Source organism: Bombus vancouverensis, chromosome 18 (assembly GCF_051014615.1).
Source record: "Bombus vancouverensis nearcticus chromosome 18, iyBomVanc1_principal, whole genome shotgun sequence".
Classification (NCBI taxonomy): Eukaryota; Metazoa; Arthropoda; class Insecta; order Hymenoptera; family Apidae; genus Bombus; species Bombus vancouverensis.
This window is the reverse complement of record NC_134928.1, coordinates 3,803,906-3,820,902: the sequence shown is the minus strand read 5'-3', so window position 1 is coordinate 3,820,902 and position 16,997 is coordinate 3,803,906. Positions and strand designations below refer to the sequence as shown.

The following is a 16,997-nucleotide window of genomic DNA, read 5'->3' as shown; positions in this document are numbered from 1 at the left end:
TAAACAAAAATATATATTGCTGTAAAAAGTAGATTAACATATATGATTTAAAAACAATATTCAACGAATGTTTTATTATCTGTACCAATAAAATTCATAATATTTTAGACATATGTCTTTATTTGACTTCCTTTCTGTAGTCGATTAAGTAGTTAATGGTAGCCACTCCTGACATATATGTATAATCATTGAACTGAACTGTTCAAGAACCTCAAGTCATTCGTTGATTCGTATGTTGGGTGCAATTAATTAAAGAAATTCTATTTAAAACAATGGATGAAATGGGTATTATTCTGCCTGATAAGGTATATATATTTCTGTTCAGATTTTCTTCCAAAATTACAAAACAGAGAAATGAACGGTCAAGAGTTATTGTTGAACTTAAAATTATTCACTGTAACCTCAATTTGTATTCTATTTAATTGTTATGTATTGTTATTTATAATAAAAATTCCTCGTACTTTTGTTGTGACGTAAGTAATATTTCTTTTGTTAAATTTTAGGATATTGGAGAGATGGATTGCAAACCTGTAAGTGGACACTATACTGGTGCTGGTGATGAACTAGATGTTGAAGATCTTTATACAAAGTACAAGGTAGGAAAATTTGATATTCTATTCCTCTATATACTTCTTTGCTTATGTATATATATTTAATTAATATAAGAACATAATAATAATTTTATATTTATAGAAACTACAAAGAATGCTAGAATTTCTCGAGGTTCAAGAAGAATATATTAAAGATGAACAACGTAATTTGAAAAAAGAATATTTACATGCTCAAGAAGAAGTAAAGCGCATACAAAGTGTGCCTTTGGTTATTGGACAATTCTTAGAAGCTGTAGACCAAAACACTGGTATTGTAGGTTCTACTACAGGTTCTAATTATTATGTACGGATTTTATCTACAATTGATAGAGAACTGTTAAAGCCTTCTGCAAGTGTAGCTCTTCATAAACATAGCAATGCTTTAGTAGATGTTCTACCACCAGAAGCTGACTCAAGTATTTCAATGTTGCAAGCAGGTACTTTATTGTTATTGTTAGCAATTTAAAAAATTGTAGAAAGAATAGTGTTTCATGTATTATTTTATTTTATAGATGAGAAACCTGATATTCAATATAGTGACATTGGAGGCATGGACATGCAAAAACAAGAGATTAGAGAAGCAGTAGAACTACCTTTAACTCATTTTGAATTGTATAAACAAATTGGAATCGATCCACCAAGAGGTGTGTTAATGTATGGTCCCCCTGGATGTGGTAAAACTATGCTTGCAAAAGCTGTAGCTAGACATACTACTGGTATGTATCATTTTCAGTGTTATATATTTTAAGAACATTTGAACAAACAGTATACTTAACTTCTTCTAACTTAGTACAATTAATATTTTTTAGCTGCATTTATTCGCGTAGTAGGATCAGAATTCGTACAGAAATACTTAGGTGAAGGACCAAGGATGGTCAGAGATGTCTTCCGTCTAGCCAAAGAAAATTCGCCAGCTATAATTTTCGTTGATGAAATCGATGCTATAGCCACAAAAAGGTTCGACGCACAGACTGGTGCTGACCGCGAAGTTCAACGTATTCTTTTGGAACTGCTTAATCAGATGGATGGTTTTGATCAAACTACTAATGTTAAAGTTATTATGGCTACAAATAGGTACGATTTTGATCTTTATTGTGATCTTTACAAAAAGTAATTGATATAAATGCAATGATCCATCTTCTTTTTAGGGCTGATACATTAGATCCTGCATTGTTGCGTCCTGGCAGGTTAGATCGAAAAATCGAATTTCCTCTACCTGATCGTCGTCAAAAACGTTTGATTTTTTCGACAATTACGGCGAAAATGAATCTGAGCGAAGAAGTAGATCTTGAAGATTATGTAGCACGACCAGATAGAATTTCTGGTGCAGATATTAACGCAATTTGCCAAGAAGCAGGAATGCACGCAGTTCGTGAGAATCGATATATAGTCTTGGCGAAAGATTTCGAGAAGGGCTATAAAAATAATATTAAAAAGGATGAATCTGAACACGAATTCTATAAATAATTAGGGAGAAACCCTAATAGTAATACTATGCGCCATTTACATTTTATGATCACATATGTATTTGCAAATTTATGTATTGCTATAAATCCAATAATCAATATACGTTTATACAATTTTTGCCTTATCAGTTACACACATTATTAGTTATCTGTCTCAGTTCACGAATTTTCAGTTATTTAGAAATATATGAACACTAGTGGTATTGTAAGGAAGTTTATCGCGTGTAATTGATCTATTTAAAATTATGAAACAAATCATTTTTTAATATTGATTATTATTACTAAATTTATGAAATGTATTAAAGAAAATACTTATACTTTCGTTTTATCAAAATTTATCGAAATACTAAAATATATGAAATAAGTCAGAATTATTCTAGTTTCTTTAAAGGTCAAGTGATGACAAACGTCATTGTGATCGTCCATCACGAAATGTTATGACATGATACAACATCGATATGTAAAATAATTCAACTAATTCATTGTTCAAAGTATATAACAACAAAAATATCGTTGTATATCGAACGAAAGTGATTAATTTTATTTATTTAATATTACATTTTTATATCAATTAACGTAAAGATCGCAATCCTAACCTAACCGTCAGTTAGTAGTTAGTAGTTTAAAAAATATCTTTTAAATTTTTCAATATATCTTGAGATTATTGAACTTTAATAGTACGATAAAACTTTATTACGAAATGAATCTACCACGAATATTAATAATAAGCACCGAAAAAGGGAAAGCTAATGAAATTGCAGCGTGTAAGTTGAAACTTTAATATCTTTTTAATTTCGATATTAAAAATTTGGTAAATTAATCTTTTTTATATAAATGTTTGGATGAGTATTATTTGTTGCAATAATTTTTTATTTTTATATGTTATTTTATTTTATAGATATAGGTGGAGAAAAATTGTCTAAACAAGATCATTTTGAATATCATTTATGGGATATTCAAAACAAATATTACAAAACACAAGTGTTAATATGTGTAATAGAAAATCCTTCTGAAGATATTTCAATTGATAATGTAGAAGCATTAATTGTACATCATAATCCACAGGCAGTAAGATATTTAACTTCTAAACAGAATCTTTGACAGAACGAATGATCTTCAGCACTGATTTTCCTAGGAAGATGCAGATCAGAATTTAAAGAAATGGTCATCTCTAATTGATTCTTTGGCAGAAGCTGAGGTGCTACTGTTTTCTTGTAATTTTATAACAGACACCATAATTAGGAATGAAGGTATATACAAATAACAATTGTTATATTAACTTGAGGAACATTAGACATGTAATTAGTGTATTTCAGTGATAAAATGGTGTCTGCAAAACAGATTTGAGCTAATTGAATTAAATAGACCGGATGTAGGTGCTTCAGAAGCTGATTCAGAAAATAACAAATATGGTATTGAGAGGATTATTGAAGCTTTACATGCTCATATGTGGCCAAACATGATACTTAAAGGTTTCTAATAAAGACCTATATATACACTTAAACTAAATTGCCTAAGTTTAAAAAATATTGCTTCATAAGTGGAAATGCTTATTCACTAATTGTTTAAAATTTGTAACTTATTGTAACTTTACAGGAAAACCATTGGATGTAGGAGAACAAAATCCTGATATGGCTGAAGTTGAAGAACAGTTTGAAAACATTGAATTAAGTCAAGATTCTACAAAAACATTACCAATAGAAAACATGCTAGGTAAGTTGAAGAATAATTCATTATGAGATTTTTTTGCAGCTCCTATATACTATTTTTTTCAGATGGAATTATGGGTGAAGAGAATGTAGATTTTGGAGAATTGTTTAGTCAATTGAGAGCTATGAAAGAACATGCAGCATTGCTGCCAACTGATCAAAGACGAATAGCCGCTGAACAATTAGTTACTGCTTTTTGGAAAGCGATGGGTGGTGATCCATCAGAAATGGAAGATTAATATATGTATTAATTGTATAATGCACTTAAATTCATATTAGGAACGCGTATCTTTATCTTGACATCTTTTTGATATATTAATTTTTAAGGAGAGAACATGACGGTCGTTACAATAGTTAATTGTGAAATATTTGAAGTCGTTTAAATAAAAATCAGATGTAACGTAACAATGTTAAATTATAATAAACATAAGTATAAAATCAAAAGATTTGATTAAAAGTATTGTTTGTAAAAGATTCTCTTTTACACATGAATATTTCCATTGAAACTTTGTATAATTTCATTATAGATACAATTAAATTAATTCAAATAATCATCGATCAAATCGAAATATATATACAGTAATGTTTCGCTAATTGACCACGGATCTGGACTGTATCTGGCCAATTATCAAGAGAAGTATTTTAAGACATTCCAAGTATTTCTTTTTGTCAATGAATGTGAGTGAGATATAGATACTTGATACATTTGTTTATTTTGTATGCGTAATATCAGTGAACTGTGGATATTTATACAAGTTTATATTTTTATGATTATAACTAAAAAAATAGAATTTGAATATAAATTTGTTTCACCATTTAAATATTGTAACGAGTAGTATTATATTTCTAGTATTTTATTTCGAATATTTTTATATATTACGTGCATTATATAGATTTTTGCATTTAAATTCTACTTAATACATAAAGATGCATAAATGTTCAAAGTCCAGAACGTTGAAAATTCACTTCCAAGAACTGGCGGGGGTAGAAATGGTCAATGAATCAAATTCCTGGTCAGTTAACGTGGCATTATTGTATTTAGTGGTTGTTCTTTGTTTATTCCTCAAACATTGGCATCCCTTGTTTCTCCCGAATTGGTGAGCGTTTATAGTTGCCGGCCTGCCGTTTGACTAAAATGTCTGACGCTTTTCTCGCAGTGGCTCCGTTTGATTTGGACGAACATAGGATAGTGAAATTAAAAATATTGGTAGAACAAAAAAATCAGGCGTGTAACATTGATAATATTTCATCATTTTTATCGTCAGCAACATGTACCCATCGGTTACTTAGCACTCAGCATGGAGTAAGTTTTTGTAACAACCAACAAAACTATATCCAGTAATATTTAGTCCTCTATTAACATTTTTTTTCGAATTTCGATCTGTTTGACTGGATGGTGACAGTTTTGTAAAATTTTACTGAAAATAAGTGTGTTCATCATAACCTTATAAAGTATATTTAAAAATTGGATAGTCGAACCTATTTTACTTTACTTACGATTTCCTCTATAAAAACATACATCAATGATTTAAACCAGTCAATGTTTTAATGTTTTACCTATCTGTCGAATCGGTTTCGTAATTGCTTTTTATTTTGTGAAGTATCAATTTAAAATTATTATCGATGATGATGTATATGGCGTAATTGTACTTGTAGTACTATTTAATAAGGTTCTTGTGGGGATATGTGTAAATGCTTGTATTTTTGTAAAATTTTGATTATATTTTATATCAAAGTGTGTTCTTTTTTTGTGAAACATATTATATGGAATGTTACAAAAAAGAGACCTAAGATAATTTTTGTATCTTTTGATCATTTATGTTGACCACATATCTTTTTAGTCTTCTGAATACTAGGTTACAAAGTGTTATAATCTTTTTTTTATAATACCTTGCTTATTAGATTTAAAAAAATGTTAATAATATTCTTATTTAAAAAACAAAAATACATAAAAGAATAAGTTATAATTGTTTCACGCAGGAAGATTATAATTTTTTGTACATAGATATGAATTATATATGTTTTATTTTATAGAATCTGATATATATATATTAAGCATGAAAAATAAAGTTTTTGTTGATGCTTGTAATACTAATTTAAAGAATAATCATATGCATGATAAAGTAAGGCATTGTCAATGACAAAAACAATGTAGCTGATCTCCTTGAAGGTAAATTTTCATACTTGTTTGTTTTTTTCTGCAATAAATTAATTATGTTGTATTCTTTTCTTTTATTGTGATATAATTTTATATATAGAAGAACCAGAAAATAAAAGTGTTAACACAATGTCACAATCAGAAGATGCTTATGCTCCAGAGGAACCAACACCAGACATTCCAATATCTTTACTTGATATACAAATGCCAGAAACACCAGATAGTACAAAAGGCCAAACTAGCGATGGAGACACACCTAGGTTGGAGAGTCCCAAGATGCTCAAGCCTGTGCTAGGAAAATTACAAGCTAAGAAGAGATTGATGGCATTTGCCAACAAATTTAATGTTCCACCAAAACTCCAAAATAAATCCAATCTACTTCAAGCACATTCTACCAAAGTTTCTAAATCTAAAACTATGCCAAGTGATAATAGTAAATCTTCAAAAAATGATTCAAGCACAATTGTAAATGTTGACTCAGACTCTGTACAATTTCATAATCGTCATTCAAGTGGTGGTAAATCAAAAAAGAAAACAGGTAATGTTCAATAAGCTTAATTTATAGATCTTTTTATATTTAAAAAATGTATAATTTGTAACTAATTTCAATATGGAAACATTTCCATCATATAGAAGAAAAAATATTGGCTATTGAAGAGATTAGACGAGAAGAATCTAAAAGTAAAATGTTACTGGCCGAAGCTATGGCTGCAGGTACTTATAATATGAAATTTTAGATAAAACTTAATTATAACTATATTACACTAACTATATTATCTTACAGCTAGTTTAGAAGAGGAAAATTATGCAAATAGGAATGGACAAAATTTATTAGATAATGTAAAGATTTTGAGAGAAAGAAGTAGACAAGATGATGTTAATGTCTCTTATAAAAGTGCTTCAAAGTCTGCAATAGAAAATAAATATTCAGAGAGGTATAAAAATATTTATCGTTTTTGTATAATAAACAGTTAATTCTTGCATTTTTATATGTATAAGTAATGTGCAAAAACTATTTTAAGAAGGCGATATGGAAGAGAAGAACGAAGAGATAGCGCGAGTAAAGAGTCAAAAGATTATAATGGTAGCAAAGAACGATATTATAAAGTCCCGCGTGATAAAGAACAACGTAGAAAAGATAAAGATAAGAAAGATGATAAAGATAAGCGAGAGGGTAGTAATAAATACGAAGAGAACCGAGATAGGAAAGATGAAGAAAAAGATAAAAAGGATAATGATAAATGGGAAGATGTACGAGAAAAGAAAGGAATAAAAGAGAAGAAGGAGAGTCTTAAAGAAAAAAGAAGTGATTCACAGGAGAAACCTGAAATTAAAGATAGAAAAGAAAAGGAGAAAGATAAAGACAAAGGAAAGGAGAAAGACATAATGAATTTTTCTTCGTGGGTGGAGTTAAAAAAGTGTGGTATAATGATGGACGACATCATTGAGATTAAAAGACGTGATTACTCGGAACGATCAATAAAGAACAGGTTTGCTTGTGACTCAAAATATTTACATTATTTTTTATATCTTTTTTATATATTATGTAGATATTTGGCATATATATATATATATATATATATATATTACAGAACAGCCGAGGATTATTTACGTCACTTTGAGCAAATGTTAATGATAAACGATTGTCGTTTGAAACGTTACGCTTTTATTGCCGAAGGACTGGAAGGTCCTAAAGAGTACCCTCCTGAATCAGTAAGAGCAACTAAACGAGGAAGGCCTCAATTATTTTATTCTGAAAATCCTCGTATGTCGCTTTTCATCAATCATCAGCAAATTCTTCAAGCAGTTACTGCCGATCATCGTGATAAAATGCGGAACATATGCGAGACAGACTTTATACGGTATACTAAAATGTCTTTTGTCTCACTAATTTTCCTTTACCCATTCAGATCTTAACAATTCTAGAAACGATACGGAAGCAGCGGAAAAATCTCAATGTACACGTAACTGGTATCCAAAGACAGGCATATGTAAATCTGAAGGAAATGACAAGTGGCATGTACCAATTAATGTACAACTGCCTAGGTCAAAATGGGATAGTGAAGATGAAGACAGATTATCCGACACTGAAAAGGAACAAAGAAATGTAGTGAAATCGAGCGGCATGACTTCGAAGCAAGGTAAATATTTTGTTTACTTTATTTATAAATTAGAAAAGTTTGTATAAAATTTATTTTAGAACCTGAGGAATTTTCTCCACGATTAAGTACGATAGAAGAAGACATTAATAAAGACCAGAAAATGATCAACGAAGATGAGGCTTCTAGTGTTAAAAAAATAGACGACAATAGACAATCAACATCTCCTTTGTTACAGTCTGCAGGCAACGAAAAATTAGCATCGGAGTATGAACAGTTCATGAAGATGGTTTGCAGTGATATTCCAATGTCGAAAGAATTCTCCCCAAAACCGAACAAAGCTTCTGCCTCGACGTTAAGCTATCATGAATTTAATATAGAAACTAATTTGCCGAATGACAATAATTTTTCGTTTGTAGAGCATAGTATATCCGGAAAGTCGGATAAAAGTAATTCAAGTAAAATTGAGGAAAAATTCAAATCCAATGAAAGCCGACAGAACTTGGAAAATATTTCGAAGATTGAGGACGATCAGATACCATCAAGCAGTTCTCATATTCAGGTTCAAAAACGCGTAAGAGTAGAGAGTAAAAATATACATGATAAAAGTGAATCGGAAGATTCTAAATCAATACCCAGCGATTGGGAAAACGTTCGAATTAAAGTAGAACGTATGAGCGACGAAAATTCTGATTCTAAAGAAACAAGAAAGAAAAAAAGACGAAAGAAAGTGACTTCTAGCAGTAGTGAATCATCCAGTTCGTCGAGTTCTTCCGACTCTGAGGAAGAAGTAAAAAGAAGGAAAAGAAAACGAAAAATATCGAACGATTCGGACTCATTATCGGATTCAGATAGCAGCGATAGTAGTAGTAGCAGCAGTGATTCTTCTAGTTCCGATGATAAACGGAAGAAAAGAAAGAAGAAGAAACGAAAAGCTGAAAAAAGAAAGAAAAAAGCGAAACGAATTGCAAAGACGAAGAAGAAGAGAAGAAGGAAAGTCAGTTCGGATTCAAGTAGTAGCGATTCGTCTGAAGATAGGAGGAAAAAAAGGGTAGCGACTAGAAAGTCTAAGCAGAAGAAAGAATATAACGATAAACAAGATAACAGAGAAGATATAATAAAGACGATACAAAAGTCGCCTTTGGAATCTTCTTCATTAGAAAATGCGAAATTGGTACGTTCTCAAGTTCCATTAAAGAAAATTAAAGAGGAAGTAAAAGTCGAAAATAGGAAAAGATCCTCAGATAAACACGACGTTTGGAACAAGGATCAGGAATTGGTCAGAAAGGTGATTTCCGATAGCGACATCCACAATAAAACCCACAAAGATGAAGAAAAAAGAAACAAAGTCGAAGAGCGATACTTGGAAGAGTGGGAAATGGATTCCGTGATCATGCCGCAGAAAGGAGAAAAACTGTCAAAGAGTAATGTTGAAAAAGTAGAAAATACTGATATACAAAACATTCGAAAAATAGAAAGAAAGGAGGAACGATGCAAGAAAGATGACAAGAATAAAAATGACGAACGTTTGGAAGAAAAATGTTCAAGCATAAGCAAGGAGATCATCCCAGGGAGTTTAAAGATAGAAGAAGATGTAGATGGAAAGAAAAAGAGGAAAAGAGATAAAGAGAAAAAGGACAGCAGTGAATTTTTAGCTGACTGGAAGAAGGAGAGTGAGCGTATATCTCAGCAAATAATGCAAGACGAAATAAAGCTTTCTAAAAAGTTAGACAAACAAAAAAGAGACAAATGGGGAGAGACTGAATTTGATACCCTGAATGTCCCATCGTTAACACAACTTGAAAAGGAAGTAAATAAGAGACAATTACTAGCGGACGAATGGGAAGTTGACAGCTTAGAAGCTGTGTCTGATTTAATGATTAATAAAAAGAAAACCTCTCGTATTTCAAAGAAATTAGAAAAAGAGGTTCGATATGATAAGAAAACAGATACATATATCGCTATAGAAAAGGAAACTGTAAAGGAATGTAAAAAGAGGCAAGATAGATTGTCTGCAATGAGAATTTGGGAAGAAGAACAAGAAGAAGGAGAGAAAGAAGCTTTGATGCTCCTGGAACAGAAGAGTAAGAGGAAGAGAGATGATTGGGACATTGAAGAAGAATCATTCTTACGAGAAAAAAGTGACAGAAAAGAAAACGTAGAAGACAGCATTACTATAATCGAGAGCATCCATAAGGAGGTAAATGCAGTCAGTAAAAATGTGGATGCATCTATGAAGCATGATGTTGTTACTAGCAAAAAGAGCAAGAAAAGTCGTTGGGATATGGAATCACAGTCTGAAGAAAAAATAAAGCTTAAAGCTCCTGTTATGTGGGAGGAAGAGTGTGCAGAATGGACGAAAGTGAATAAATTCGACCACGATATTGAGAGAGTATCTTTGGAATGCTGTGACCCGATATTAGCTAAAACGAAGATAAAAGACGAGGACGTTTGTATGGTTGAACAGCAGTTGAGAAAGTCTACATCTAAGAATTCAACAAGTGCAGATATTATCGATTTGTTTCCTAGAAAATGTCAGGATATAGATTTGTTAGAATCATCCTGGACTCCGGAAGAACATACTAGATGTAAGTCGCGAATAAGAAGTTTGGGCAACAGTTCACAGGAAAATGTGCTCTTTGATAAGACCAAAGAATTGACGCCTTCGAAAGAACAATGTACTGCAGGACAATTAAAGGATATCTTTGAGATAGATGTGAAATTAACGAAAAAAAATACAGAATTGTATAGTCCCAGTTCTCCAGCTGGATCCCAGAAGTCTGAAGTATGTTTATATATAAGATACATTTTTTAAGTCTATATTAATTAAGTATATTAATTATTTGTTTCTTCTTTTAGGATATGGAAATTTTTAAGGATAATCAGGTAAATCTAAAGGAGAGTCTCCTACACGATAAACTAAAGAATGAAATTCTGGTTATGTCTGATGATGAATCAGTTCCCAATATACCTCTTCAAATAAAGTATCGCGATGGTAAATATGCAAAAGCTGCAGTGATGAAGGAAGAATTTGAAGAAATTTTAGGAGTGCAGAAGATAGAGGATCAGACTCTTCGAAAGAAATTCGATGTGAAAGTATCTGAAAGTTCGTCTGAATTTCCAATCAACGAACCATACCCAGACACGAACTATAAATCATTACGAATGGACATATTCGCAGGGTATGAATCTGATGAATCACATGGAAAATTAAGCAACAAGAGTTCTGAGGCAATATCTTCATCTGCTAGCGCAAAAGGAACAGAGGAGACTAATGAAGGAAAAGCAGCACTCAAGTTGATTCCTAAACAACTGTTAGTCCGACGAAACAATGAACGCGTGAAGACAAAAATGATTTCAGACGATCCCATGCAACACGCTGCGGCTCTATTGACCATTCAGAAGAAACTTCGAGAGTCGCACTCTGTGAAAAACGATATAACAAACACATATTGCGAAGAACCTAATGAATTTAGGATCGAGTGTGAAAAGACATCCAATATACATGCACCTGTTGCTGAAGTTATTCCTACGGAACAGACTACTATTACGGATGTTAAGGTGGACTCAAAAGACTTGTCGATAACAGTGAAAACCTCGATTACCACAAAATCGGAATCACCAGGGGCGGTGAAGCTCGATTTCAATGAGTACAGGTCTGGGAACAAAGGAACTAAGTTGGAAGAACTTAAAAAGTCTAGACCACGTAATAGTAAAGATATTAGTGACACGGAATGTCAAGTAAGATCACCGGGCAGAGAGCAGAAAAAGAAAAGTCCTAGTAGAAAGGGGAATAGGGAAGATAAACGAATTAGTGATCGTAGCAAAGAAAGAAGAGATAAGAAATTTGATGATAGAGAAAGAGTAGATAGGAGAGATAGTAGGAGTTCGAAACAGGAGTACAATGAATGTAGAAGGAGGTTCAGTCCTTCTACTAGTCGCAATAAAAAACGTACTTCCTGGGAACGGGAAGGAAGTCGTAGCGAAAGCCATAGCCGCAGTTGGAGTAGAAGTAGAAGCAAAAGTCCAAAGAGAAAGGAAGAGTCGTTTGCAGGCTTTTCTAGTAAAGAAAAACGATCAAATAGAATCGATGAGGATAGATCCAGTAGAGCAAGAATAGATGATAGGAGAGAAAGATCTATAAGAGGTTCTCCTAGATCTAACACTGCCCCACATAATAAAGGTAATGTTTTTTTCTTTCTTTAATATTTTCCCTTTTTTTACCTTCAATTTTTTATGATTTAGTATTATTGGTAATTGTCTACAGATCATTTTAAAAAACATGGACCTATTAAAGGAGATCGAGATGACTGGAATAGAAAGAAGTACGACTGTATGGAAAGAGAAAAGGAAGGTAGGTCGTACGAATCAATGGAAGTACTACGAGAGAGAAACGTGGATATTGATAGACATAGAGAGAGTAGATTTCGCGGAGATGAAGCAGATCGGTCACTATGGCCGTACGAAGCAGAGAACATGCTTCGGGATGGAAATGAGTCCTTAGATTCCTATCCCAATAGTCAAGATTTAGATCTTGATTATGAAGAGAAAACGTACTACAGGGATGACAGTATTGAGAGGGATATCATGGAAGGTCCTTTTCGTCCTTCATCAAAATTCAAGCATAGGTAGCATTAATATTAACATTATTAATAAAAGTAGTATTGACGTTAACAATGCGCACTAAACGAATTATATTATTTCAAAAGAAAAAGTAGGCTCAGTACAAGAAGAGACAGACAATGGGAAAAGGAAAGAGAACCTTTGGATCTAGATAGACATGGACACGTTCGAAGAACGGATAAATTACCTCCACCTAGAGGTCGTTCTCCATTACGGTCGCGAAGATCACCACGTAGATCATCACACGACCGCTTTAGACGTGAATCTAGATCACGATCGAAATCATGGTCAAGATCAAGATCACGATCTAGGTCAAGATCTAGATCCAGATCGCGATCTCGATCAACATCCAGGTCCCGGTCGATGATGCATTCAAGATCGAGATCTAGATCAGCTTCTCGATCAAGAACTAGGTCTACCTCGGGGTCCAGAATGAGAAGTCCGGATCATTTACGAATGACGGAACGATTACGATCTTCCAGGTGAATTTCTAAAAATAATTTATAGTAATTAGTTATTGTCGGATTGTTGGTAAGTTTATCTTACTATCGATTCAGATCACCTTCCGTGGGACGAGGTAGAGTGAGCGAAAGTTCAAGGGAAAGGAAGGATGAACACGATAATATGAAACTATTAGATAGCTGCACCGAAAGAGGTAGACGAATAGAAACGATCGTGCAGTCCGTATCCGGACTACCTAGGGACTCGACTGTGTTAGACTCGGAAATGCACATCGGTGACAATATGGAGACAGTTGCAACAAGTTTCCAATATTCGGCTGAAAACGAAGTTGGAAACGAATATTACTATACAGAGAATAACTTGACTTATCCACCGTGCATTGATGACTCAACGGCGAGTTCTCCGAAACGCCTATCCCTCGACGATAGGTAATACCTATAGAAATCGTGTTCGGAATCCCAACCCCACCTACCCTTCCTTTCCACTGTTTCCTGAACCATTATAGATTGACTGATCCCACTATTTATAAATATTTATATTTTATGTAATATTATGTACATATTTAGATCTTTTGGTTAATTTTAGACTAGAACTTGAATTGGGAATTAAGAAGCAACAGGATGGAGCAGGAATATCAAATGATTACGGAGAAAACTTTAATTCGAATGTATGTTATCCATCACCACCTGGACAACAGCAGCAAATGTTATACCGTCAACAACCTACTGTTTTACAAGTATGTGACATTTAAATTAATCTATGACAATGATAATCTTTAGCTTAACAAGTTTTACAGGTTATGTTTGTCTTCTTCAGTATTATAATTGGTATAATATTGCTTCATTTTCATTTCTTTATATTTTTGGCTCATTTATCTTTCCTTTTATTTAATGATATCGTAAAGATGTTAAAAAGGAATAAATAGTGTATTTTAACGTAAATGTATCAAACAGGTGGGCAATGTGTTGCAAGTAGTACCTGCAGATTTCAATGGTGTCCCAGCAACACACAGAGAGCCGACCAACTCCTCCTCAGCACCAATTGTACGAGGTTCCAGTCAAGTAGTTCGCGTAGGTAATGTTCTTCAGGTTGTGCCGACGTCCTTGGATTGGAGCGGTGGACAGCCTTCTTCAGTTGATCAATCAGGAGGGATGATGTATTCCACGACAGTCCCTCAATCTTCTCCGGTTCCCTCAGTACCTATATCTGTACCTGTTCCAGTTCCTGTCCCCATGCCTGTACCGGCTGTTCCATCCGCTATGAACTCATCGACACCAGTTTCCACTTTGTCCCCAGTTTCATTGCCTCTTTCCGTTCCCGTTCCCGTTCCTGTTCCTGTCCCTGGCCCTGCTCCTGTGCCACTTCCTGTGACGCAAACGACGTTCCCCAGAGCAGAAGTGACACCGCAGAGTAAATATATGAGAATTTACTTTTTCAAATTTTTTATTACAAACGTCATTAAATAATGTAAATAATTATTTAAATGATCAAAATTTGTAGAAGTACCTGTTCTGCCGGTTTATAATTACGAAGTTATCTTGGAGACTCGTAGAAAAGAACAAGAGGAGCGTAAGCGACTGCGTGAGATTAGGAGAAAGGAAAAAGAACGTAGGCGAATCGAACGAATTAATCGTCGCGCTCTTCAATTGTTAGAGAAGAGTAACATGCGTCAGTCAGAAAACGCAAATCAGCAGAAGAATTCAAACCTGGATCCATCTGTTTTAAAAGCTCTTCGGGAAAGTGAAGAGCAAGGCGATGCAGAGGAACAACAAACTTCCTCTACTATTTTTGAGAAGGAGGAAGAAATGCCGGTAGTCGCATCTTCTGCTTCCACAGAAGAAGAGGAGGTACCTGTTGAGGAGGACGAGGAAGAAGAGGAAGAGGAGGAGGCTGAGGTGGAATATGACGAAGAAGAAGAAGAAGAGGCGGATGACGACGAAGAGGAAGAAGAAGAGGACGATGAAAAGTCACGGTTAAATAAATTGAAAAGCGAAATCGATGAAACTACAACGGTAACAGCGATAGATGAAACAACTAAGGTCCAAATCGAAACAGAATCTAAAGGATGGCCGGAGTTACCCCCGCCGCCTTTGAAAGGAATTTTAGTCGCATCAGGTTTCAGGTATGCAGTTGTTCATATCTCTATTTGACAAGGTAAATAACACAGTTTACTTCATTTTTCAAGTATAAATGTACATAAATCTAAATATATTTTAGAAGGACCTCGGTTCCTAATGGCAATTTGGATGACCTTTCTACTCCTGAAAATGATAACGGAAACAACACGGACAAAGAGGATATAGAAATAGATAAAAATGAGTCCAGCAAAGACGAAGCTGGTGAGAACAAGTTAAGCAAATTGAAAAATCAAATGAAGAAAACTAAATTAGCGAAATTAGGAAAACGGAAACAGAGGAGTAAAAAATCTGTCCAATTCGCGGATGGAATCAAACCTGGAGAAGGTACTAGTCCTAGTGGCGGTGAAGGGGATATGCCTTCCCCTCCACCACCCACTACTGTCACTCGAGGTGGAATTCGTGACGTTCGAAGGTCCAGTTCTAGAAAGAGTAGAAAACAAGAGAAAAGAACACGACCTCCAAAAGCAAAGAAAAAAGTGAAGGTTAGCCATTTCTTAGCTTATAAATTTAATTTCTTTGTTATCTATAAGAGACGAAGAAAGAATTAAACCGTGAGCTTTTCATTCTAATGTAACAAATCAACGTTTCTTTAATTGTGTTTATTAGGTGAAAATCATAAAACTGAAGAAGCCCCGTGTCACTCCATTAACGGCGATGATGATGAATGATTCGGACGAATTAGATGATCGTTCTCCGCCACCGCCACCTCCGGGGTCTCCTCCACCGCCACATCTTTGGCCAAGTTATCTTTCCGCTTACAACGCTAACAACCGTACTAGTGAAGCTCAAACAACAGCTGCTGCAATTTCGAACAATGTTCAAGCTCCTCCACCACCTACACCGCTGCCTCTCTTAGTTCCTCCTCCTCCTTTGAATTACACGATACAACCTTGCAGCAAGGCGTAAGGCTTTTATGTATTTTAGATAACATTATTCTATGCTAAAGTGTAACAATCGTAGGTGTTAAACTTGTAAAGTGAACGTTATATGAACTCTTACTTCTCAGTGAAGTCACAAAGAATGAGAAAGAGAAGAATGTGCGTGGCCTTGATATAGAGGCTTTGTGAGATCGTTGAAATTTTGCACAGGACTTAGACGCAAAAAATAATGTATTATTATTAGTAACAAATTCATCAACAGTTTGTTTTTTGTAAATAGCTTCATTTTTCGTGACACAATTATTAGTCGCTCTCGAAATGAAAAGAATTCGCGTACGACTAGTGTTCCATTGCGTCCACGTCCCTGCAACGCGTTGCGTTTATATATTTTTCGATACGAAGAAAGAAATAGTCGAGGAAAAAAGAAGAGTGAGATACAGTGGAAAATTGTAACACATGAGACAAGTACAATTTATCCGAAACACTTTAAAGATCAATTGTTAACAACAATTATATTATTGAAGATGTAAGGTAACATAAGATATGAATTTATCATTGTATATTTTATTTCTATAGTGTATCGGTTATTTTTGATTTAGGCATAATTTTAACAAAAAAAGGGGTCTTGTGCAGTTTCTTCTTTCTTTTTTGAGTTAATTACTTTTAATTATTCGAGCTCATTTTATTAATGAGATAATGAAATTTGTACATATATACGCGAGGAAATAGATGTAATTAGACCAAATTTCATATTAACCGACGAATAAGGTAAATAAACAAGAAAATTAAGCTGAACTTGGTTAACTATTCTCTCTGAATTTCTAACATTTATTGTACATATCTCGGTAGATCATTGTTTAGCGTGCGAAGATCG

At 33.8% G+C, this 16,997-nt stretch overlaps 3 protein-coding genes across 6 annotated transcripts; all 3 read left to right on the top strand.

The window, feature by feature from the left end:
* The first annotated feature begins 146 nt into the window (after positions 1 to 146).
* On the top strand, positions 147 to 2,170 carry Rpt3 (26S proteasome regulatory subunit Rpt3). Its single transcript, XM_033341142.2, has 6 exons — positions 147 to 305; positions 504 to 596; positions 694 to 1,027; positions 1,103 to 1,306; positions 1,400 to 1,664; positions 1,739 to 2,170. The coding sequence occupies exons 1-6, from the start codon at positions 273 to 275 to the stop codon at positions 2,055 to 2,057; spliced, it is 1,248 nt and encodes a 415-aa protein (XP_033197033.1). The 5' UTR covers positions 147 to 272; the 3' UTR covers positions 2,058 to 2,170.
* Positions 2,171 to 2,443: 273 nt separating this feature from the next.
* Positions 2,444 to 4,334, top strand: LOC117160406 (alpha- and gamma-adaptin-binding protein p34). The gene is made up of 6 exons (XM_033341148.2): positions 2,444 to 2,820; positions 2,955 to 3,124; positions 3,192 to 3,306; positions 3,373 to 3,528; positions 3,653 to 3,769; positions 3,832 to 4,334. The coding sequence occupies exons 1-6, from the start codon at positions 2,757 to 2,759 to the stop codon at positions 4,002 to 4,004; spliced, it is 795 nt and encodes a 264-aa protein (XP_033197039.1). The 5' UTR covers positions 2,444 to 2,756; the 3' UTR covers positions 4,005 to 4,334.
* Positions 4,335 to 4,690: 356 nt separating this feature from the next.
* On the top strand, positions 4,691 to 16,918 carry LOC117160400 (uncharacterized). Of its 4 annotated transcripts, none has more exons than XM_076626352.1 (18): positions 4,691 to 5,068; positions 5,800 to 5,935; positions 6,024 to 6,461; positions 6,557 to 6,637; positions 6,708 to 6,858; positions 6,949 to 7,413; positions 7,516 to 7,785; positions 7,850 to 8,064; positions 8,124 to 10,807; positions 10,882 to 12,205; positions 12,290 to 12,650; positions 12,732 to 13,127; positions 13,203 to 13,535; positions 13,693 to 13,843; positions 14,061 to 14,517; positions 14,608 to 15,229; positions 15,325 to 15,727; positions 15,852 to 16,918. In XM_076626352.1, the coding sequence occupies exons 3-18, from the start codon at positions 6,053 to 6,055 to the stop codon at positions 16,149 to 16,151; spliced, it is 8,622 nt and encodes a 2,873-aa protein (XP_076482467.1). In that variant the 5' UTR covers positions 4,691 to 5,068; positions 5,800 to 5,935; positions 6,024 to 6,052; the 3' UTR covers positions 16,152 to 16,918. The 4 variants fall into 4 exon arrangements, with proteins under 4 accessions (XP_076482467.1, XP_033197027.2, XP_033197026.2 ...); XM_033341136.2 differs by having other exon boundaries at positions 4,692 to 5,068; positions 6,027 to 6,461; positions 6,946 to 7,413; XM_033341135.2 differs by having other exon boundaries at positions 4,692 to 5,068; positions 6,946 to 7,413.
* Positions 16,919 to 16,997: the final 79 nt, after the last annotated feature.

Excerpts from the sequence above, each read along its gene's own strand:
- LOC117160406 (XM_033341148.2), top strand. The coding sequence starts at position 2,757 with ATGAATCTACCACGAATATTAATAATAAGCACCGAAAAAGGGAAAGCT. Across the intron at positions 2,821-2,954 it reads AGCTAATGAAATTGCAGCGT|ATATAGGTGGAGAAAAATTG; the intron begins GTAAGTTGAAAC and ends TTTATTTTATAG. Across the intron at positions 3,125-3,191 it reads TACATCATAATCCACAGGCA|GAAGATGCAGATCAGAATTT; the intron begins GTAAGATATTTA and ends TGATTTTCCTAG.
- LOC117160400 (XM_033341133.2), top strand. The coding sequence starts at position 6,053 with ATGTCACAATCAGAAGATGCTTATGCTCCAGAGGAACCAACACCAGAC. Across the intron at positions 7,786-7,849 it reads TGCGAGACAGACTTTATACG|AAACGATACGGAAGCAGCGG; the intron begins GTATACTAAAAT and ends TAACAATTCTAG. Across the intron at positions 8,065-8,123 it reads CGGCATGACTTCGAAGCAAG|AACCTGAGGAATTTTCTCCA; the intron begins GTAAATATTTTG and ends AATTTATTTTAG.
- Rpt3 (XM_033341142.2), top strand. The coding sequence starts at position 273 with ATGGATGAAATGGGTATTATTCTGCCTGATAAG. Across the intron at positions 306-503 it reads GTATTATTCTGCCTGATAAG|GATATTGGAGAGATGGATTG; the intron begins GTATATATATTT and ends GTTAAATTTTAG. Across the intron at positions 1,028-1,102 it reads TATTTCAATGTTGCAAGCAG|ATGAGAAACCTGATATTCAA; the intron begins GTACTTTATTGT and ends TTTATTTTATAG.